Raw genomic sequence first — 22,999 nt, forward strand, 5'->3', positions numbered from 1 at the left:
CTGAGGCAAGAGAATCGTGTAAGCCCAAGAGTTAGAGGTTGCTGTGAGCCGTGTGACGCCACGGCACTCTACCCAAGGGCGGTACAGTGAGACTCTGTCTCTACCAAAAAAAAGAATATCACCCTCAGCAGTGGTTGTGAGAACTAAATGGGTTGACATCAAACTGAGGGCAAGGGAAATACTCAGAATAATAATGTGTTTGTAGTTGCTGCAAAATAGCAGTAGCTTATTTTCATGCTATGATTAAACGGGACAAGTTCTTTGTCCCAAGCAAAAGTGGGTGATAAAGAGAGTTCCTTCCTACTTGTTTGGTTTCTAGATTTTAGCTATGTTAATGACTTTTCTTGCCCATGCTTATTTCTTACTTTATTCTTTTCTCTTTGTTAGCAAGCCTCTCAGAGAGTCGTTCTCCACAGCCCCGAGTTTGAGGATGCTCTGTGTGCCCTGCTGGTGATGGCTGCTCCCATGGCCCCTCACATAACCTCAGAGCTCTGGGCAGGTGCGTGGCGGAGTCTTTGTTTGACTAGTTACTACTAACCAGGATGCACCCAAGCCTCATTTTGAATGTTATTTGGCACTCAGATGTCCTTAGCCATGAACTCCAGCACTGGGCATCTATACTCAAGGGTCTTTCTGTCTTGTACTCTGAATGGTAATATGTCATCCACATAATCACCCCTCCCAAGAGAAGAGACACTTCACTGCTTCAACAAATGTGAATATTGATGTCACTGCCATTGATTCCTTCTCATGACCCCAGCCTCCTAGTGTCCCATCACATGACCCTACATGGGGTAAGAAGATGGAAACTCATGTTCTGTACCACTTTACAGATGGAGAAAGGGCACCTAAAATTAAATTACAGAGCTAATGCTCACTTATCAGTACTCTCCATCAAACAGTCGTTCCTGAGCTAGGCACTGAAGAAGGTCCAACTACCCGCCTGAGGTTTAGCCTCTAGAATTCACTCCACATCAGCACTGTTGGCCCAGAAACAGAGACTTCCCATAATCATCAAATTGAGATTAGGCCAAGCATTCAGGGAGAGGGCAAGTAATGTGTAATTGCACCAGTAAAGGATACATGGGAAAGTCTTCAAAAATTGCTAGAAATAGTTCATCTGAATGCATTTGATTTCACAAATCCATTTACATAAAAATCTCTTCTTTAAAAAATCTTTCCTGATTGAATTTACTCATGTGCCACAGAGAAGAAACACATTGACTAGTGAGGAGATCAAAGTCACAGTGTACTAAGCGAGTGATAAGAATTTGAGGCTTATTTGAAAATCCTACCACCCAAGTAATTTTGTGACTGTGGGAAGTAGGTAGAAGTTGTGGTAGGATTTACACTTGACTCTGTGCACCTCAAAGTGTTGTTTATTTCCTTCCACTTTGAAAGACAGTGCTTCTTGTTGATTTAAGGGAGGCCCTAGGCGTTAGGCGCTAATGTTTCCCTCCCAGTAGTTTCTTACTGCCTCAGGGGCAGGAGGGTAAGTTCTTTTGTCTTAGCTGAGACCTATTTGTCCAGTGTCCCCTTTTTTGTAGTATTGGTAATTGTCTCTCTGAAAAGGAAAGTGTTTTCATCCCTTGAGTAGTAGTGGACCTGTTTAATTTGCTTTCATTGTAAACACATAAGCTTAGTTTGAATTTTATCTTTTTCAGTATCTAAAGCCACTTTGAACTGTTCAATCAAATGCTGAAGTTCATGTGAGGGGATGATTTGCCAGCCGGTTTTTTGTTTATTTACCCATGTCCATAATTTCTGACTTTAAATGTCAACCAAAAAAAGTGGAAAGGGCCGTGGAAATGTCCACGTCCTGAGCTGATCCTGCAGACTGTAAGATGTGTGTAGGTCCATCTCTGACACTTCCTATGGATGCATTCTTTGCTGTTTGCAAGATTGAATTAAGGTCCAGTTTACTTTAGCAGGAAGAAGTTGTGGTATAGTTCCCAAAAGATCCAGCCCTACTTGCTATGCTTTAGAGTATCCTGATAGAGTAAAAATTTACTTTAAGATAGGATCTCACTCTGTTGCCTGAGCTAGAGTGCAGTGGTGTCATCTTAGCTCACTGCAACCTCAAACTCCTGGGCTCAAGTAACTCTCCTGCCGCAGCCTCCCAAGTAGCTGGGACAATAGCCACCTCCCACAATGCCTGACTAATTTTTCTATTTTAAGTAGATATGGGTCTCACTCTTACTCAAGCTGGACTCAAACTTCTGGCCTCAAGCAATCCTGCGTTGGCCTCCCAAAGTGCCAGGATTACAGGTGTGAGCCACTATATCCAGCCTTATTTTATTATGTGTTAAGTCATTTTCTGGGCCTTTTCCAATTACCCCTTTCTAGCCAAGCTTTTGTATCTCCTGGTCCCTCCAACAGGTGGCTTAGCAGGTGGTGGTCAGAGAGCCCTGGGTTGGATGTGCCCAAGACAAGCCTGAACTCTGTAATGAATCTCACTCTCTCCATTCTGAGATTTGGGAAGTGCTTAACAGTAGCATGGGCTCTAAACTCAACCAGGGCTTAAATCCTACATGCCAGTCAGTGTCAGGGTGCCTCTTTGTATGTAAGTGACAGTGAGGTAGTGCAACTAATTTAGAAGTAGAAAAAAGAGAGGAAAGGGGAAGAGGAGGAGGAGAGGCAGTGAGTATAAGGACTACATGAGGCCGAATGAGGTTCTAAGGGTGAAGACAGCGGAGGTGAAGATGGGAAGAACTGGATTGGGTTTTCAGTGGATCTGCAAGGGAGACAGTTCTTAAGTTTCTCACATTTTAACCCCTTAAGGGAGGCAATTTTTGAGTTTAAATTGTGTTTAGAAGCCTTGTAACACTAATTAAAGAAAGGGTGCTGTTGGACACCCTTATCCCTTTTGTTCTAAGAAGAATTTCTTATCCTTTTGTTCTAAGAAGACTCTCAAGTGAATAGTTTTGTGGCATATATCAGAAATTCCTCAAAGTGATCATTGTAATCCCAAATTGTCTTTGGTGAAATTTGTGATGCTTAAAAAGATATGCCCAGGAGTTAGCATTACATGAGAAAACGTGAAGAAAGGCTGTGCTTGGCCTGCAAGATAAGACCTCATGAGAATGCAGTGCACACACAAAGAGGTTGGCACTTGTGGAACCGCACATCTGAGTGCATAGAGCAGAGCCACTCAAAGCCTCGCGATTGTGGGCAGACAAAACTGAAATAAAAGCATTTCTCAGGAACACAAGAACGAGACCAAGGAAGAAGTCATTATGAGATTTTGAAATGGTGACTTGGTGCAGTCCAAAGGATATCGATCTGAGAGGAAACCTACTAAATCCCTCACCCCCAAGGCCAGCTCAAGGACAGATTTATGGGACCTATTTCCATCCTCTCCAAACAGACAAACACCATTCAAGACAACTAACACATAAGCAGATAGACAGGACATTAAACCAGCAGGTGTTCGTTGCTAGAAAACAATTCACTAAAGAATGAGACGGGGCTGCACCTGTGGCTCAAGGAGTAGGGTGCCGGCCCCATATACCGAAGTTGGTGGGTTCACTCCTGGTCCCGGCCAAAAACTGCAACAACAACAAAAAAAGAATGATACGACTCTGATGTGAAAACCAAAGGCCCAGAGTGAGACCTGTTTCTCAGAAAACAGAATAAATGTAATGCTGAAAGGCTTCAACGAAATCCTGCAGCTTACTTAAGTATGAATTTAGTTCCCTGCCCCGGGTGGGTGGCATCTCACACAGGTAGAAACACAGGGGTCTCAGATGCCTGCATTATTTCTGAGTCAAGGGTTCCAGTCCAAGGGAGTGGGGATCTCAGCTAAAATTCCATAAACCTGCGATTCGTCCCACATTGTCTGTCTACCTCTTTCATTTGATTTCTCTTGGGAAAAATTGATGAGTGGGATTTTCCGAAACCCCCACATGCCCCTCCAGTCTCTGTGTCTGGAATATAGGGATCAGAGGGTCTACTTTCTCCAGGCCCAGTTCTCTCCCCAGAGAACTTAGGGTACAGTATACACTGTGGTGTTGCCTCTGCCATTCTGGCCTTCATTTCCAACAGGATCTCAGCAGGACATAGCCTAAAGCAATGTGATAGAAACTAGCCCATTTCAAAGTTGCCTCCATGATTTTTTTCTACACATGACAGTGTTGGGGCCTTTGTGAACTGTTTATTTTTTATTTTTTAGTCTTTGGTCTTTTTTGTTTGGGCATTTGTTTGTTGTTTTTGTTTGTTTGAGACAGGGTCTCAACTCTTTCTCCTAGGCTAGAGTGCAGCTGCATCATCATAGCTCCCTGCAGCTTCCAACTCCTGGGGCTCAGACAGTACTCCTGCCTCAGCCTCTCAAGTAGCTGGGACTATAGGCAGCACTAACTTTTATGTTTTGTGCAGATGGAGTCTTTCTATGTTGCTCAAGCTGGCCTCAAACTCCTGACCTCCCACATTGGTCTCCAAAAGTGCTAGGATTATAGGCATAAGCCAGTGAACCTGGGGCCTGTGGTCTATTTTATAATAAAAGTGAGTCTAGATTGAATCTTGTTTTATTTAATCATTCAGTAAATATTGATTGAGCGTGAGTCAGGCACTGTTCTAGACTTCTGTAGGAAAGCTGGGAAGGGCAGCTGGAAGAGTAGACATTGTAGTCTGTATGAGCTCTTCCTTGAAGCTTTACCAATCCATAGCAAGTGGTTTTTTTTTTTTTTAATCCAGAGAAGCAATGGGAAACCAATGTCACCTGTTCTCCCATACACAATGTGTGGCTGGGGTGTAATGCAGACAAATGGGAAGTCTCATGCGTCAGGGGTGTCACGCTGTTTGATAACTCACAGGTGTTCAGGTGCCCCCAAGTGAGAATGGGGACATGCAGCCTTCCTGAGTCTCCTAGCAGCTGATAAGGGGTAATGTAACAAGGTACCAATATCCTTTTGTGAGCACTATTTTGTGAGGGGAGCCTCATTATTACAGTACACTGTCAATCATTCTCATCCCATGGTTCTGGGACAGTTGGTATACCAATTTCATTTATTCTAGAAAATTTAGGGCGGCGCCTGTGGCTCAGTCGGTAAGGCGCCGGCCCCATATACCGAGGGTGACGGGTTCAAACCCAGCCCCGGCCAAACTGCCACCAAAAACTAGCCGGGCGTTGTGGCGGGTGCCTGTAGTCCCAGCTGCTCGGGAGGCTGAGGCAAGAGAATCGCTTAAGCCCAGGAGTTGGAGGTTGCTGTGAGCTGTGTGAGGCCACGGCACTCTACCGAGGGCCATAAAGTAAGACTCTGTCTCTACAAAAAAAAAAAAAAAAAAAGAAAATTTAGTTCTCATATGAATGAAACCCTCGGGTTTCATTCTGCATCTTAGAAAGATAACCTCACCATGACTACACAGGGTAAATCGAGGATGATAGGTTCAAAAATTGTAATTCCCAGAGTTTCTCGGAAGAAGCCAGTTTTCGTAGGGGAGATCTCTCTGAAGAGCAGCAGAATTAATATCTGTCCTCTAGGGGACACTTGTTGGTGCAGTGACCATTATTGCCCTAGATGAAAAAGGAGACATTTTAGAGAAGCCCAAAGTACTTGGCACCCAACAGTCCCCTATCTGTCACCCACAGAGTAAATGGAGGCCTTTGGTTAAAAAATTTTAAAAAAGAGCCAGTGTTTTGGCAGTTTGCAAACTTTAAAAGGATGAGAAAAGGCCGGGCATGGTGGCTCATGCCTGTAGTCCCAGCGCTGTGGGAGGCCGAGGCGGGTGGATTGTCTGAGCTCAGAGGTTCAAGACCAGTAGGAGCAGCAGTGAGCCAGAGTAAGACCCCGTCTCTACTAACAACATCAAAAACAGCCAGCACCGCCAGAGGAAGAAGAAAATCAACAAAAAAGCAGTACTTCAAACAAAGAAGAATGAACAAACAAACTGAAATTAAAAATTTAAAAAAAAAAAATTTTTTTAAATAAATAAAAAAATAAAAGGATGAGAAAAACATTTTTTTCTTCCTGAAGCATTAGAGCTGAGAAGCTAAAGACACCACATCTGAATTTGCAAAGTTATCTGTTGTTTACCATAATTAATAGACACACACATAACTGACCAGACGGACCCATTCATCCCACTGGCATCTGAGGCAGCCGCCCTGCTGCAGCCTGAGCAGAGCAGCGTGGGTTGGCTGCAGGAACACTCAGAGCTGGGGCTGGGCCTGCCCTCAGGGTCCCAGAGGCACTCCATGCCAAGCTTCTGAAGAAAAATGCCAAGAGACAACTGCAGAAAATAAGCTCAGCCGCCAGTATGCCTCTTTAGACTTCTTAAAGCAAAGCGCGACCTAAATTTTTAACTGCAAACTTTATCTATATGCATTCTGTCAAACATCCAGCTACTACAAAAGGGCGTGTCTTAAGCGCCATCATATACTTGGTCTTCCTGAGAAACCTTGCCACCAGTTTTATATTTAATCTGATAGAAAAATAAGATGCGTGAATATGAAACAAGAACTTTTGTTTACGCAGATGTTAACATCCTGTATGAACACTTTTACACGTACTACCCTATAAACTAGTTCTGTATGACTTACAGATCTACCTCATTCTTTATTCACAGCTGTAGGCTGTCCTGCCCAGTGGCCGTTCTGTAAGTTATTAAGCAATCTCCCACTGATGGGCGCATATAAGTGATTTGCTATTTTTAGTGCTGCTTTGAGATTAGTCTCTTTAAATGGGATGAAAGATCTCTGTAACATTTCTGTTTCACTGGACATTTTTATAGTTCTACAGTGACCTTTCTTTCTTGGTATTTGCTTCTCACATGTAACTTATCATCTCCGGGTTTTTCATCAGCTCCTTAATTTTGAGCGCCATGGCAAGATGAGCCTTTACCCTTCTTAGGCATTCTGAGGGAACTCTTTATCTTCCAGTATCAGTCCACAGTGCATGTTCTTCACAAAATAACTTGAAATCACTTTCTTTTTACCTTTTTATAAAAAGTGGCCATGAGTCGGGCAAGGTGATTCACACTTGTAATCCCAGCACTCTGGGAGGCTGAGGTAGGTGGACTGCTTGAGCTCAGGAGTTCCAGACCAGCTTGAGCAAGAGTAAGACCCTGTCTCTACTAAAAATAGAAAAATTAGCCAGGCATCATGGCAGGCACCTGTAGTCCCAGCTACTGGGCAGGCTGAGGCAGGAGGATTGCCTAAACCCAGGAGTTGGAGATTGCTATGAACTAGGCTGACACCACAGCACTCTAGCCTAGGCAACAGAGTAAGACTGTCTCAAAAAAAACAAGGCTGCGAAATATAGCTATAGTGATTTGCTCTATGCATATATACTATACTTATTAATTTCAAAAAATTATAAATGCAAATATTATGTAGAAATGTGTGTGGTAATTACAAGATATCTGTTGATGCTCTGATGGTATTTTATACATGAATGTTTGTCCTATAAATGTTGTCATTAAAATGTCAAAATAATGTCAATGAGACTGTTTCTCCAGGCATAAGCCAAAATGAAGTGGCCTTACTTCCTGTTCACTTCTTCTTGTCAAGGGTAGTGAGGCACAGTGAGGGTCAGATGCTGGAGTCCCCAAGTCCTCCCTCTGGTGTATAAGGGCAGGAGTGGGAAATAGGGCTGGAAATGAGCCTAAAGGTGGCCACCTAGAGAAGGACTGCCACCCACAGAAGACGTAGCCACCTCAGCACTCTGGGTACCACCTGGCATGGCAGGCTCAGCAGCTCTTGCTAGGGGGGGAGGCTTGTTTCGGTCATTCAGCAGGAAAGTCAGCCACAACAGCTCTCCCAGAGAAGGGGAAGGAAGGGGGTGGGCTGTGGGTCACAGCTGGCCCTGAGTGGTGGCCTTGCTTGCCAGGGCCTGGCCACCTCCCAGTCTGTGTTCAGACTCCGTCCTCATGCTTCCCAAAGGCCTCCTCTTGACTTTCACCTTGGATGTGCCACATAAGGAAACCATTATATTTCCCATGCAAATTTAGGTATTTTTACTTCCCTAAAATGAGCAGGGAGGCAAAAACACTACGTATAAATGCAGGTCCTGAGTTTCTGTTCCTCACTGCTGAACAGGATGGCCCCACTCCCATTTATATGGAAACACTGGCAGGTCCCCCGGCCGCTATAAATAAGCATCCTGATTGCTCCAGGAAGGCTGGGCTTCCTCATTTTTTTAAAGTGGAATCTGTAACTGCTTCTGCCCACAACATTTACAGCCAAGGTCCTTTCATCTCCCAGGCATCCTGTACAACTGCCATACAGAGGTTTTGGAAATCTTCCCACGGCAGCTGGGTCACAGGACAAACCACACTGGGCCAGCTCACTAACATTAAAAGAAGATTATCTCCCTCTGTGAGCTCATGTCATATTCAGATATGAGTCTTAATAGGATTCCTTCTGAAGAACAAGCAGGAATCTCCTTTCTGCTTCTGCCAAAAGGCACATCTGTGAGACGTGGAATGGATGCGTTGAAAGCACAGAAACCCTGGGCCGTAGGAGCCGGCAGGGCACCGAGAACCCATCTCTTCACCACTTAATCCTCGGCCTCTGATGAGTCTTCAGTATCTTCAAGTTGACTGGCAACGTAACAAGAGTGCCAGATAGTAAACCACACCAAGCTAGCACGAATAAATCTGTGACACTGACACAAGAATCCCAACAACGGTCAGCACAGTAGAATGGACCAATGGACCAGCGCTACTCAGAGTTGTTCTCAGTACTGTCACCTCCGGTCTACAACTCGTGCTAGGACATAGATCAGCTGTGTCACTAAGCACACAGTTGAGTTAGGCTGACTTTTTTTTTTTTTTTTTTTTGTAGAGACAGAGTTTCACTTTACCGCCCTCGGTAGAGCGCCATAACGTCACACAGCTCACAGCAACCTCCAGCTCTTGGGCTTACGTGATTCTCCTGCCTCAGCCTCCCGAGCAGCTGGGACTACAGGCACCCACCACAATGCCTGGCTATTTTTTGTTGCAGTTTGGCCGGGGCTGGGCTTGAACCCGCCACCCTCGGTATATGGGGCCGGCGCCCTGCTCACTGAGCCACAGGCACTGCCTTTCTCAACGAATGAAGAAGTGCATTGATTGGCATTCTGACCTCAATTCTTTACCTACTTGCATACAAGCACTTTGAGTATCTCTGAAGTGAATCCTTTCAAAACAGTCCCTGGTATGATATATTTTGAAGGAAAAATCACAGATCAATAGGGAAGAAAAGATGTATTCAACATAGCCAGCGTTGTGGCGGGCGCCTGTAGTCCCAGCTACTTGGGAGGCTGAGGCAAGAGAATCGCTTAAGCCCAAGAGTTTGAGGTTGCCGTGAGCTGTGATGCCACACACTCTACCCAGCGTGACACAGTGAGTCTGTTTAAAAAAAAAAAAGATGTATTCAACAAACTAGGTTTGGAAAGTTGACCCCATATTTTTAAAATAATTTTTTTCACGTTATGCACAAAAATTACTGACAGATTTGAAAGTTAAATGGGGGCCAGGCGTGGTGGCTCATGCCTATAGTCCCAGTGCTGTGGGAGGCCGAGGCCAGTGGATTGCCTGAGCTCAGAGGTTCGAGACCAGTATGAGCAGGAGTGAGCTAGAGTGAAACCCCGTCTCTACTAACATCAAAAACAGCCGGATGTTGTGGCGGGCGTCTGTAATCCCAGCTACTGGGGAGGCAAAAGGGAAAGAGAATTGCCAAAGGAAAAACAGGAAAAAAAAAAAAAAGCAAACAAAAAAAAACTTCCAATGAAGAAGAATGAACAAGCAAACTGAAATTAAAAATAAAAAATAAAAAAAGTTAAATGGGAAAAAAACAAAGTCCTGAAAAAAACAAGGAGAAAAATCTTGAACTGATCTCACAGTATGGAAAAACTTTATTTTTAAATATCTTTTCAAATTACCAAAATGATAATGGTTTCTTAGAGAAAATCCATAGGATATTTTTGTTGTTGTTGTTGTTAAATCATAGCTGTGTACATTTGTGCAATCAAGGGGTACAATGTGCAGGTTTCATATGCAATCTGAAATATTTTCATCAAACTGTTCAACGTAGCCTTCATGGCATTTTCTTATTGTATGTAGACCTTTGTATTCTCCATTTAGTAGGTTTCACCTGTACTCATTCTAAGATGCACCATAGGTGTGGCCTCACCCATTATTCTCCCTCCACCCTAACCTCTCCCTCCCTTTAGTTTTTTTTTTAAAGAAAGAAAACTCACCCATACTTTTGCCTCTCAAAGATAATCACTGTTACTACTCAGATTTATTTCCTCCTAACTTTTTGTTTGTACATAATTTTTATTTATTTCTTTTTCTTCCTTTTTTTTTAGACAGAGTCTCATTTTGTCGCCCTCAGTAGAGTGCTGTGGCGTCACAGCTCACAGCAACCTCCAACTCCTGGGCTTAGGTGATTTTCTTGCCTCAGCCTCCCAAGTAGCTGGGAATATAGGTACCCAACACAATGCCCAGCTATTTTTTGTTACAGTTTGGCCAGGGCCCGGTTCAAACTCACCATCCTTGGTATATGGGGCTGGCACCTTACTGAGTCACAGGCGCCGCCCCTATTTATTTATTTATTTATTTTTAATGTTTTTTGAGACAGAGTCTTGCCTGGGTAGAGCATCATTGCACTCATTCAAGCTCAAATTCCCATGCTCAATCGATCCTCCTGCCTCAGCCTCTCAAGTAGCTGGGACTACAGGTGCACACGACCACACCCAGCTAAGTTTTCTGTTTTTAGTAGAGACAGGGTCCACTCTTGCTCAGACTGGGGTATAAATTTTTAATAAAACTAAGGTCACGTATATGCAAGTATACATAATCTTTTTCTTTGAAGTTAAATGTTTTAAAACATGAGAGAAAAAATAATACAAAACTGTATTTACAGCATGATTCTAGTGGTAGCAATTGTCGTTCTTATTTTATGGGGTTGGTTTCCATGTACAAATAGTCACTAAATCTATTAAATTACTCTTTTAAAATAAAAAAAAATTTTTTTCAAAATTTGGTAATGTCATCTAGTATTTGTAGGGCACTTACAGAGTCCTAGACTCTTCACATATATGATCTAATTTTGAATCTAAGTTTTAAATAGACTAAAACAAATAAGAATTGATAAACCTCATTTTCCACCCTCTTTCTCACACTACTATGCACGTGTGTGTATGTGTATATTTTTAGAGTTTCTTTATGCAGTGCATTATAAAATAAAAAATTTTTTAATGCTATCTGGGTGAACATGATTTTCTTCTTTGGGCCTTCCCAAATTTTCTTCATCTTTGATGTACATTCCGTTTGTGCGTCAAAGATTCAGGAAGATAAAAGAAAAAGTTGTCATTCGCAGCCCAGTGTTCTTGGGGCTGGTATTGGTGGAATTCATTCTCTCTGCTCTAGGCTCGACCTCAGGCCATAGCCTGTGCCTTGGACCCGTCCCTCAAATGCATGGTCCTGGTGTCAAGAATGACAAGGGGCAGGCGGTATAGAAGCGCCAGCCCCATCTCCATCACCTCTGGAAAAGCCACTCAGAGCTGAGGACTTTGCCATCAGGCACTGCCCCAGTCTGAGCACTCAGGCCACTGTCACCTGCCCACCTGCGCCCCAGGGATCTGTTTTCTGCCGAGCATTTTCCCTGTGCCTTTGGGGCATCTTTGGAGAGACGCCTCTGGCTCACTCTGCCTTTGGAGATCAGCAGAGGCTTTCAAGTCAAAGCTGTCCTCAGGGAGCACCCTAGGTGAGGTCCTGGAGCATGAGCCAGTGCAGCTACACCAGCACAGGTGGCCCTGCGCAGCCTGGGAGCACCACCTCTGCTTTGGGGCTGTGGCATGAAGCACTCCAGGAAACAGGATTCGAGAGGGTTTTGTTCCTCACTGCTTCCTCATGTTTGGCTCATTCTGAGCCATAGAAACTCTTTGCAGTTGGTAATTGGAGGGATCCTCTCCTGAGAGGAAGTTCAGCAAGAAGGTTAAGATCCCTCTGCGCAGGCTGAGGAGTGTCCTGCAGTTCCCTTCATCCCAGCTCCAGTGGTTATGAGCAGAAGGACCAGGTGGGAGGCCTTCTCAGAACGTAAGAATGTGTGGGCAAGAAAGGAAATGGATGAATAAGTTCTCAGGGCCACACAAAGGCATTCCTTCACCAGCAGAACTGCAGAGAGGTGACCCAGGAAAATTAGCAGCCTATTTTTCCAAATGCACACTTTAGAACAGCATACCCATCCATTTTTTTACAGCTCTGGGTACCATTTGCAAAGAAAAAAATAGCTACCTATAAACCCGGGATTGTAAGCAAGGGCAGAGTAAGTGGTGAGCACCTGGCAGGCTGGGAAAAGCTGTGACATGGCTTCCCGTAGCCTCCTGAGACAGCTCCAAGCCAGTCTGTGTCGGGTCAAAAGCTTTTCTCCTGTTGTCATGAGCCTCCCCTGTGCTCAGAGTGACCTGACCCTTCTGTTCCTTGGCATTGCAGGCCTGGCACTGGTGCCAAGGAAACTCTGTGCCCACTATGCCTGGGACACCGACGTGTTGCTTCAGGCATGGCCAACCATGGACCCGCAGTACCTTCAACCGCCAGAGGTGGTGGAGATGGCAGTTCTGGTAAGTGTTTCCCTTCAGCCCCGGAGTGGTCGGCGCCTAGCCTGTCAGTGGCCCCTGAACGCTGGCTCGGTTTTGAGAGGTGTATCAGCAGGCCTTTCTAGCCCACCCAGCCCTGGGCACTCAGGCCAGACCTTTCAGCCAGGAGCAGGACGCAAAGGCCTGGGCTTTCCTTTGCTGGTGCCTTCAGTTTTATAGGTCACCACACACCAGAAGCACATGAGCATAAAACTCTCAGGACCCTCAAGGGACTGGGAGGTGGGGGGGCAGATAAGCCTGTCCTGCTTTACAGGTTCTAATCGTCTTTTTGCTGATTGTGGAAATCTCTCTAAATTTCATTTAGCTTTTCTGAGGGTTTTTGGAGGATGGGGAATGGTGACAGCAAGGTGGTTGGCAATGCAGGAATATATTTCAGAAAAGCTACAGATTTTTTTTCTTTTTTTTTAGTCAATTGAGTGGTTTTACATATACGAATACCTTATTATTTAAACCTTTTATAGAGCAAATAACTCCCTTACTTATCCTTTTTTGTAATCTTTATATATTTGATTTACTGAATATAGGACACATTTATAAGCTGGGCACAGTGGCTCATCCCTGTAATCCAAGCACTCTGGGAGGCTGAGGCAGGATTGCTTGAGCTCAGGAGTTCAAGACCAGCCAGAGCAAGAGCAAGACTCCGTCTCTATTAAACGGATAGAAAAATTAGCTAACTGTGGTGGTGGGCACCTATAGTCCCAGCTACTTGGGAGGCTGAGGCAAGAGGATCACTTGAACCCAAAGAGGTTGCTGTGAGCTAGGCCAATACCAAGTATTAGAGGTCAAGGAGGGGTCTTTTTACTGCGTTTCCTCTGAACCACACCTGGGGCCAGGTCATTCACATTCAAAATATAATCTCACAGTCACCACCCTAGAAAGTGGGTATTTGACCTTTCTTATTTTTTCAGTTGAGGGAATAGGCTCAGAGAAGTTAGTTACCTTGCCCAGGTTTGATCATTTACTCACAAATAAGTATTGAGTTCCTACTCTGTGTCAGGCATAGCCCCAGACTCTGGGGAGTCAAAGTCAAACAAAGCAGACAGAATCATTACCCTAATGGAGCTTAAAGCCTAGTACGAGAGATGGGGAGGAATAAAAAGGAAATAGAAAAATAAATAAAATGATGGCAAATTGTGAAAAGTGCCCTGAATGACCCACTGCAGAAGGAGAGCTCAGCCACACAGAGTTGGGGCCGATGAGGCCCCAGCCCACGTGCATCTGTGGAAGCCTGAGCCCTGCAGGAAGGTTGGTATTCGGAAAGACCACGGGCTCCCTCTCCACCTCACCTCTCCTGTCACTTACTTCCCTGCCACCCCGACCTTGCCCCCACTCCAAGTAGGGGGAGTAGTGGCTGCCCTGGCAGACTTCTTCCAAAATTCCTCAGAACCAAAAACATCCTTGTGGCACAGAGGACATTTCTTTAACTTGAGTAGCACTGATGAGAACGGATCCTCTCACAGTTGAGAAATGCCGAAGTTTCTGTCTATGAAAATATCTTTCTATTTTAAATTATCACCACAGAAAAGAAATTGAGTTTTAAGAATTGGTAAAATAATTTTAGATGATCATCAAAATGTAAATCCAAAATTAAAAGGAGTAGGATTGTCTGAGAATGCACCCAGCTTGAGAGCTGTGGTCAGGGCGCAGTGCCGGAGCGGACTCCTATGCAGGTCTGTGTTGATTGTGTGATCGCACGCCGTGTCCGGTGTCATTCCGTTCAGCCCCATCCACGTTCGCTGGTCCTTGTGCCCGTGGGGACAGATCTGACGAACTCAGAGACAAGAGGTACTACCATGTCTTCTGGGAGGTTAGGGCCCAGGAGCAAAGGTCTGAGGGCACGTGAGGTGTCACATAAGCAGAATTTATGTAGCTCTAAGGTTAAGATATAAGAGCCTGGGAGTCAGGCCATCCTGGGTGTAAGTCTCAGTTTTACAAAATATTTAACTTCTCTAAGCCTCCCTTTCCTCAGTTGTAAAATGGAGGCATATGCAGTGCCTGCCTTATCCAGCTGTTGAGAGAATGAGATGTATTAATGGCAGGAAGTGCCTAACCTGCTTCTGGACACACTAGGGTCAAAACCCAGCAACACACAGTGAACACGGACTCAGGGCCAGGTGCTGCCGGAGAATGTCCCAAGTGCACACTCATTTACTGTACCCAGAAGGGGCCTGTTGTTATGCCCGGTTCACAGATAAGGTGGACATGTGACTAACCTCATTTTATGGGTGAGGAAACAGTGGCAGAGAAGGGCTTAGTAACGCACAGAGGGTCACACAGCAAGTCAAGAATTCACTCAGTAGGGCCAGGCAGGGTGGCTCAATCCTAGCACTCCGGGAGGTTGAGGCAGGTGGACTGCTTGAGCCCAAGAGTTCAAGACCAGCCTGATCAAGAGTGAGACCCGGGCGGCGCCTGTGGCTCAAGGAGTAGGGCGCCGGTCCCATATGCCGGAGGTGGTGGGTTCAAACCCAGCCCCGGCCAAAAAAAAAAAAAAAAAGAGTGAGACCCTCCCTGTCTCTAAAAAATAGCCAGGCATTGTGACGGGCTCCTATAGTCCCAGCTACTCAGGAGACTGAGACAAGAGGATCACTTGAGCCCAAGAGTTTGAGGTTGCTGTCAGCTGTGATACCACCACACTCTACCAAGGGTGACAAAGTGAGAGACACTGTCTCTTAAAAAAAGAGAGAGAGAGTGATAAGAGTTGTTGATGTGACAAGATATGGTTCCAATTTCTAACCTACCACACTTGACCAACCTTCTGGAGTCAGTTGTCAGAAACAGGTTGACTGCATTCCCCAGAAGTTGGTCCACTTGAGACCAAGTAAAATCCAAGGGAATGACTTGCTCTAGTCAAGATCTGAACTTAGACTTGACCCTCAGTGACATAGTAATCCCATCCCTCCGGACATGGCCCAAGCTGTCTCATGATGAAGATTGCTGACCCAGTCTGCACTGCAGCTGTGTATAGGCCAGTGCTCAGGAAACACCAGGTAGTCCTCACTGCAGGCGTGGTCTGTCTCTCTCTGCAGGTTTCAGCATTAATACTGTCCATCTGGTTGTGTTTCACCCTCTTGGGAAGCTGGAGACTGACTCTCCTTTCTTTGCCTCTTTTCCTTTTTCCTAAGAATACAGCAGTGCCCTTTTTAGGCAGGAGGTGTTGGTATAGGGCTGCCTGCCACTCTTCATCACTGTTTGTCTCAACTTTTCCTCAGATCAACAACAAAGCCTGCGGCAAAATTCCTGTGCCCCAACAAGTCGCCCGGGACCAGGACAAAGTGCATGAACTTGTTCTCCAAAGTGAGCTGGGTGTCAGGCTTTTGCAAGGGCGGAGCATCAAGAAGGCCTTCCTGTCCCCCAGAACTGCCCTCATCAACTTCCTGGTACAAGAGTGACAGCAGAAGGGCTGTGGCCACCAGGAAGGGCTCTGAGGAACCTGCTTCCAGGCCTGGGATGAGGGGAAGGGAAAAGACAAATCTCTTAAATGTTTACCTTGGATCTATGACAGCCTGCAGTCAACAGCGTGCCTCTGTGGTATAGCCTGGTGCAGGATGAGGGCAGATAGGAGCTGCAGGGGAGGGCTCATGCACCCTGTCCCTCACCTCCTAGCTCCCTTGCAGGCTGGAAAACCACCAGAGGTACTACTAGGTGGGAGCTGGAAGGAGAAAGAGAAACAAGTGAGAAGAGCACAGTGGCTCCCGCGCCATCCAGGGGCTCCTAGGTCCCGGAATTGGCCCTGCCTGTGTGCTCCTGGGAACACGAGGCTAACCTGTGACAGTGTGGCCATCACTTGGATCATGGCAGATAGTCTCTTTGCCTTCAGGCTAGACGAAGAAGCCATCTAGGTCACTTTCAAACATCTAGTATGTGGAAGTAGACACTGGAATCTTCTGAAGCTACTCCGAACCAAGAGCAGGGAGTGCCGGTCCCTCTTCATGTGTCCCCACTGTCCTCAGCTCTGTTATTCAGGCCTCTCCCCCAACCCCAGCTGGATGTACCTGCCAGGCCTGTTCTAGGATTGACACACAGGCCCTCAGCAACTCTAAGAGGAGCAGTGTGTCGTAACCATTCCCTTGGGTATAAAATTTGTTGTGGAGTAACGTGGAACCAGGCTCCAGGCTGCTAGGCCCCAGTCTCAGAGCTCCACGGCAGCCCAGGAGGGGTGCAGCAGGCCCCATAGGGCTCATGTGGGCCCCAGATGGCAATGTTGCCGCAGTTGACAAAGCTCCCACAGCCAGTCATTAGGAAGAGCAAGTTCACCACAGAGGGATAGAACTGGTCCCCCAGACACCGCCTCCTATGTCCAAGCCACAGCAGTCTGGCTGCTGGGCAAATGGCCAGGAATGGAGCCTCTCTGCCAGTGTGTTAGGCTCATCCTGGTTGTATGTGAAGTCAGCAGTTAAGTGCTCTTACCAGAACTGGCCTAAGCCACCAGGTAGTAGTTAATGGGGGAACAGTGGGGGAATAGTCTAGCCATTTTGTAATGTTAGAAATCTGTGTTTGTTTTCTGATGCCGTTTTTCTGTAATACCCTTAGTTATGGTCCCCCTGCAGTTCAAGCAGTTAGTAGATGGCTTTTATTAGTGTAATAAAATATTTATCATCTTTGACTTTTGGACGTGTGTGTGATCTTGGAATAGACACCATATTGCAATTCTAGGAGTTAATGAGGAACAGAGTGAAGTATTCTGTCATCATCAGAAACATTAGCTTTGTGCCCAACCCCATGTGGGATGTTACAAGTGAGATGCACGTGGTCCTTCTTGCTCTGGAACTCATAGTCCATGGTAGTCCACACTGATAAAGGCACCTTAGCATCAGCGATTAAGTCATTGGTTCGTAAACTGAATGCTATGCCTGCTCTCCATGGCAAGAAATTCTAATTTCATGGTCTGGGGTATGGCTTGGCCATCAAAAGTCTTAAAACTCCAAAGGTGTGAGAACCAGTGGATAAATTAATGCATGTGAACGATGATTTCAGTCTGGGTCTTTCTCTCCTTAACCTTCAGCTTGAGTGGGAGGAGTTTGGTCTAAGACCTGACCAAGACTAGAAGAGAAGGCAGGGGCAGAGCTCTACAGCAGGTGTTTGAGATGTTCCTAGAGCTGACTTGAATGGACTCAACCCTGTTATGTGTTGTAGCAAACATGCATTGAATATAGGCAAATGTAGATATTTGGCACAACCAGGGAAGAGTGTGTCTCCTTGATTGTCTTGTTTTTCGCTTGGGTGAGCTAAGTGCTCTTGACCAGGATGAGAGTAGGAAGCCCTGTATTTGCACATTATCTGGCCAGAACAATGGGCCAATAAAGCCTCAAGGCTACTAGGCAGACTGGTTGTCTGATATCAGCATGACTTTGGAGAACTTCTTCCAAAGCTTTGAAAGCAAGAGCTCAATGGTACTAAGATATAGTATGTATAGTAGATCAATTAGACAAAAACTTGACACCTGGAGGTGGGGAGAGATCTGTCATTTATTGACTGGCTTGATTCAGTCAAAACTGGACTCAGCGGGTTTATTTACATTGTTATATTATTTAATTCCCACATAAACTCTAGAGGGAAAGAATTATTCTCACATAAATATCAAGAAACCCAGACTTCTAAGTTCAATAATTTGCTCAGTTTTCAGAGTTATTAATAAGTAGAAGATCCAGGACCCAAGCCCATCTCTTCTGGCCTCCTCTTACCCCACCTCACATGTGTCCAGCCTCTCACCTAATTGTCCATCTCGAGATGCCAACTGAAACCGCCAGCATTTTGAGCAGTGTCTGGCTGGGGCTTCCTCCTGGGAAGTCTTCACAATCTGTAAAGCTACGAAATCATAGCAGCGATGTCCTCTCTGCAGAGGCAAATGGGAGGGGAAAGGGCCAAAGGATTTGTTGATTCCATAGAGCTGGAGGAAGGTTGTTGCCCAGCAAGTGGGAGACCCAGGCTCATGAGTAGATGTCAAGGTTATTTCTGCTTGGAAATGAGTGAAGACAGTTTTTATACAGGAAAAGTGGTGTCCCGTGGCAAATGCTGCTATAGTAGAAGCCTACTGTCTGTCAAAGAAAACAAAATTAATCCCTAAATCCCTAAAATAATGAGCAAGCTGGGGAATGGCATGTGCATACTTCATCCCCAACTAAACACACACCGTCAGGGAACTGGCTCAGACAAACGGTACAGCTCAGTGCCTGTAGAGTGGTTAGGGTGCCAGCCAAATACACCGAGGCTGGTGGGTTTGAACCTGGCCCAGGCCTGCTAAACAACAATGACAACAATAACAAAATAAAATAAAATAAAATAAAATAAAAAAACAATAACAAAAAAATAGCCGGGCGTTGTGGCGGGCGCCTGTAATCTCAGCTACTCGGGAGGCTGAGGCAAGAAAATCGCTTAAGCCCAAGAGTTTGAGGTTGCTGTGAGCTATGACGCCACCTGTGGCACTCTACCAAGGGTGACATAGTAACTCTCTGTTTCAAAAAAAAAAAGAAAAGAAAGAAAAACAGGGTACATCAGTCAATGGAAGACAAGGCAGCCAGCAAAAGGTGGTTTTTAAAAGAAAATGTAACATAGACATTTTCTCATGAATAAAGCAAGATGCATATACAGTACGATCCTAGCCATAATTTTGTTTTAAATTCCAACCCTCATAAAGAAAATTATAATCCTGTAATCCTGACATTTGGGGAAGATGAGGCAGAGGATCTCTTGAGGTCAGGAGTTTGAGACTAGCCGGAACAAGAGCAAGATCCTAACTCTACAAAAAATAGAACAATTAGCCAGGTGTGGTGGCCTGTACCTACAGTCCCAGCTACTCCAGGGGCCGAGGCAGGAGGATCACTCAAGGAGTTTGATGTTACGGTGAGCCATAATGATGCCTCTGCACTCTAGCCCAGACAATGAGTGAGACACTGCCCCGGTCCAAAAAATTGAGAGACTGACATTTGGATGAGAGTTGCACACATTACTTTTTCCTTCTACTTTTTGCATTTTCTCATTTTTGTTAGCAATGAAGTATTTCAATAATGAGGGAAAACATCAAAATGGACAATTTTGTGAAGATACAAATGAGCTAAGAACCTGTTCCCTTTGATTTTCCTTTCTTTCTCCCAGTCAGGGTATCCAGCTGCCTGAGAGGCTATGCCCCGGTTAGGAAAACATACTTCCTTTTCTGTATTAATATTAAGTGGAGGGTGGTGACTGTGGCTCAGTGAGTAGGATGCCAGCCCCCTATACCAAGGGTGGCAGGTTCAAATCCGACCCCGGCCGAACTGCAACAAAAAAATAGCCAGACATTGTGGCGGGCGCCTGTAGTCAGGAGGCTGAAGCAAGAGAATCGCCTAAGCCCAAGAGCTGGAGGTTTCTGTGAGCTGTGTGAGGCCACGGCACTCTACCGAGGGCCATAAGGTGAGACTCTGTTTCTACAAGAAAAAATATATATATTAAGTGGAGCCCATAGAAACTAAATGCAGCCCCCATGAAGCTATTGTTTGCTCAGTCTGGGTAGGTGTGGGAAGCCCACCTCCTTGTCTCTCGGCCTTGGAATCTTGCAACCTGAGGACAGAAGAATACTGAGCAACACTGCCCCACTGAGACTCTCCTGCTCGCTTGCTGATAGATTCAAAATGGTGGGGAAGACCAAACAGGGAGGCGTTGTCCCTTTTTGCAGAGGACAAAACTGGCTCAGAGCCAGTGATTTGCTTGAGACCACAACAGTAAATGATGAAGCATTTTTGAACCCAAATCTGTGCTTTCTCTGCTTAGAGCATCCCTTCTCATATTCTGTAGGACAAGTTCAGTGCTAATGCCACCAGGCAAACCAGAAGGTAAATTTTCTTAATGGGGTGCCCCCCTCGACCCCTACCCAGGGGTTCTCAAACTGCGGCCCGCGGGCCACATGAGGTGGTATAGATTGTATTTGTTCCCATTTGTTTTTTTACTTCAAAATAAGGTATGTGCAGTGTGAATAGGAATTTGTTCATAGTTTTTTTTTTTTAAACTATAGTCCGGCCCTCCAACAGTCTGAGGGACAGTGAACTGGCCCCCTGTTGAAAAAGTTTGAGGACGCCTGCACATCCCATAGTTCAAAGCCAGGCAGAGGGGAAGACAAAAAGAAGAGTTTGCTCTCCTCTTTCTCCCTGAGAGAAGAGCAAGCAGAAAACAGCTGCTTCGTGGGCTGACACTTGGAGAGTGGGCGGCTAGAGGCTCTCATCCAAGCTGATGAGACTGGAGAATGGAATCTGAGGTGACCAACAGTGAGCAAGCAGGGAATGCCCCCAGGGTGAGTGGGACGGCGGAGGTGCTGGCAGGGAGGGAGAGCCTGGAGCGCCCTGCAAAGACCAGTCCTGCGGGCAGAGGCCTCAGATCCAGCGATGGGGCCCACTGCCGGACGTCCAGAAGAGTCATCCTCACTCCAGGGCTCCATCCCTCTCCCTAGGCCTGTCCACATGACTGGGTGGGACAAGGGGATAATGAGGCCCTGGGGAGACTGCTGGAACCCTACTCCCCATGACTCATCTCCCGTGCCTCAGGCCCTGAGCTTGAATTCCAGTTCTTAGCACAGGCCAGACACACAGTTTGTACAGGAGCCGTGGTCTGTGGTTCCACAGCAACAGTAATAATGTCTCATTTGCTGCCAGGCCCTGTTCTAAGTGCTTTGCCACACGGGGCCTTGCCCATGACGACCAGGGAGGACAGCAGAGCCAGGATCCCATCGTGCTCCACCTCATTTCTTCTGAAAGACCTCTGTGGAAACCAGTCCCCACACTGCCAGGATTTTCCCAGCCAGTCCTGTTTCTAGCTTTCTCTCCAGTTGTCCCCAGAGAACCCTAAAACCTGCCAAAACCACCTTCCTGATCTGCATCCGGGAAGGCTGGCTCCCTGGCTGCACACCTGGTTGAATACATTCCTGATGTACCAAGGCCCACAGTTCAGTGTGTGAGGTCTGGGCTCTCTCTAAACTGGGGACTGACCACTCAGGCAGGTTAGAGCAGACATGACACAGCAGGTCACTCTAGCAGACAGATAGAGCCTCCTTTGGCCGCCATCATTGGGACCTAGAAGTCAGGAGGCTGACTCTGCTCAGCTCCACATGCTGCTAGGAAAACCCCATGGAAGAGGGGAGGGGCCCCTGCCATCAGGATGAGAGCTCCTCAGCCTCCAACAGCCCTGTGCACTGCCCCCACCTCGTCCTTCCAACAACCAAGAGAAGAACCTCATCTGGGATTAATCACGGTGGCCCACCCCTGGGCCCATCCAAAGGAGGCCTCACCCACCACATCTGCAGCTGCACATCTCTGCCCTCACAACCAGGAGGAGAATAGATCCTGGGGAGGAATTCCTCTTCCCCGGGCAGTGTTGGGGGTGAGGGAGGGGGTGGAAAGGGATGTGACAGATCCCTTACACTGTGGGATCCATAGAGGAGGCTGGCTGCCCAGAGGGTGATGTCATTCATTGGACCTGACTTGTGATCCATCAGGATAAAGGCAAGCCCCTTCATTAGAAACGGGGCCAGAGCAGGCCAGAGGGGCTTCATCAGGTGGGCTCCAGATGGGGCTTCACTGTCGGTGGGAAGTACATAAAGGGACAGCCACTGCACAGAAACGGGCTGAGAGCCGAGAAGAGGCAGCATAAACCAAGGCCCAAACTCCAAAGAGCGCCATTTTAGTTACCAACTGACTCTCAGTGGCCAGTTAACACCTTAGTTTCCAGGAAATGTTTTAGTTTTCTCTTAATATTTTAATTAACTACTAGCCTCTGAGTCATCAGCAAGCAATCTAAGTTACCAGTAAACACCTTAGACATAGTACCCTGAGTCACTTGGCCACTGCCAGGGACTCCTTTATCATGCGCTCATACTTACGGTCTGCTACTATCTTAATTATCTACCAATCATCTTCAGCAATAAACATGTTTTACCTAATGTAGTGAAAGCACGTGGTGAGAATAAGATGGAGTCAGGCAGGCTAGAGCAGACAGGACACAGCCGGTTTGGTTGGTTTAGGTCCTACCTGACCTTCACCCCCTGTGTCCCATACGTACTGTTTTGTGAATTTAGCTCCCACCCTAGGGATAACGATCTTGAGTAATTTCAGTGGATAGATTTAGGAGATTAACTTTTGAATCGGAATGTCATAATGTCACTGAGGTATGCTGATTATTATTTAAAATAGAGGTTGATGTGGTGTTTGCTTTAAACTTTTTTTTTTTTTTTTTCAGTTTTGGCTGGGGCCTAGCTTGAACCTGCCACCCCCAGTACATGGGGCGGGCGCCCTACACCTTGAGCCACGGGCACCACCCTGCTTTGAACTTTTATATATAAAACTGTAATTTTGGAAATGGAAAAACAGAACAGTCTTGGAGAGGCTACTCCCACTGTTCTCCAGAATCCCAACCTTCTGACAAAGTTTGGTGGACCCATCCTTGTCTCCGCATATTGG

At 46.1% G+C, this 22,999-nt stretch overlaps 1 protein-coding gene across 2 annotated transcripts in view; it reads left to right on the plus strand.

Moving 5' to 3' along the window:
- The window catches only part of LARS2 (leucyl-tRNA synthetase 2, mitochondrial), a 155,502-nt gene extending 138,318 nt beyond the window's left edge, over positions 1-17,184 (plus strand). For both annotated transcript variants that reach the window (XM_053598588.1, XM_053598589.1), the window contains 3 exons: positions 388-499; positions 12,418-12,545; positions 15,791-17,184. In XM_053598588.1, coding sequence (XP_053454563.1) covers positions 388-499; positions 12,418-12,545; positions 15,791-15,970 — 420 coding nt within the window. In that variant the 3' untranslated portion in view covers positions 15,971-17,184. The remainder of the gene's footprint in view (positions 1-387; positions 500-12,417; positions 12,546-15,790) is intronic.
- The last annotated feature ends 5,815 nt before the right edge of the window (positions 17,185-22,999 follow it).

The sequence above is a fragment of the Nycticebus coucang genome, chromosome 8 (genome assembly GCF_027406575.1).
Source record: "Nycticebus coucang isolate mNycCou1 chromosome 8, mNycCou1.pri, whole genome shotgun sequence".
Lineage (NCBI taxonomy): Eukaryota > Metazoa > Chordata > Mammalia > Primates > Lorisidae > Nycticebus > Nycticebus coucang.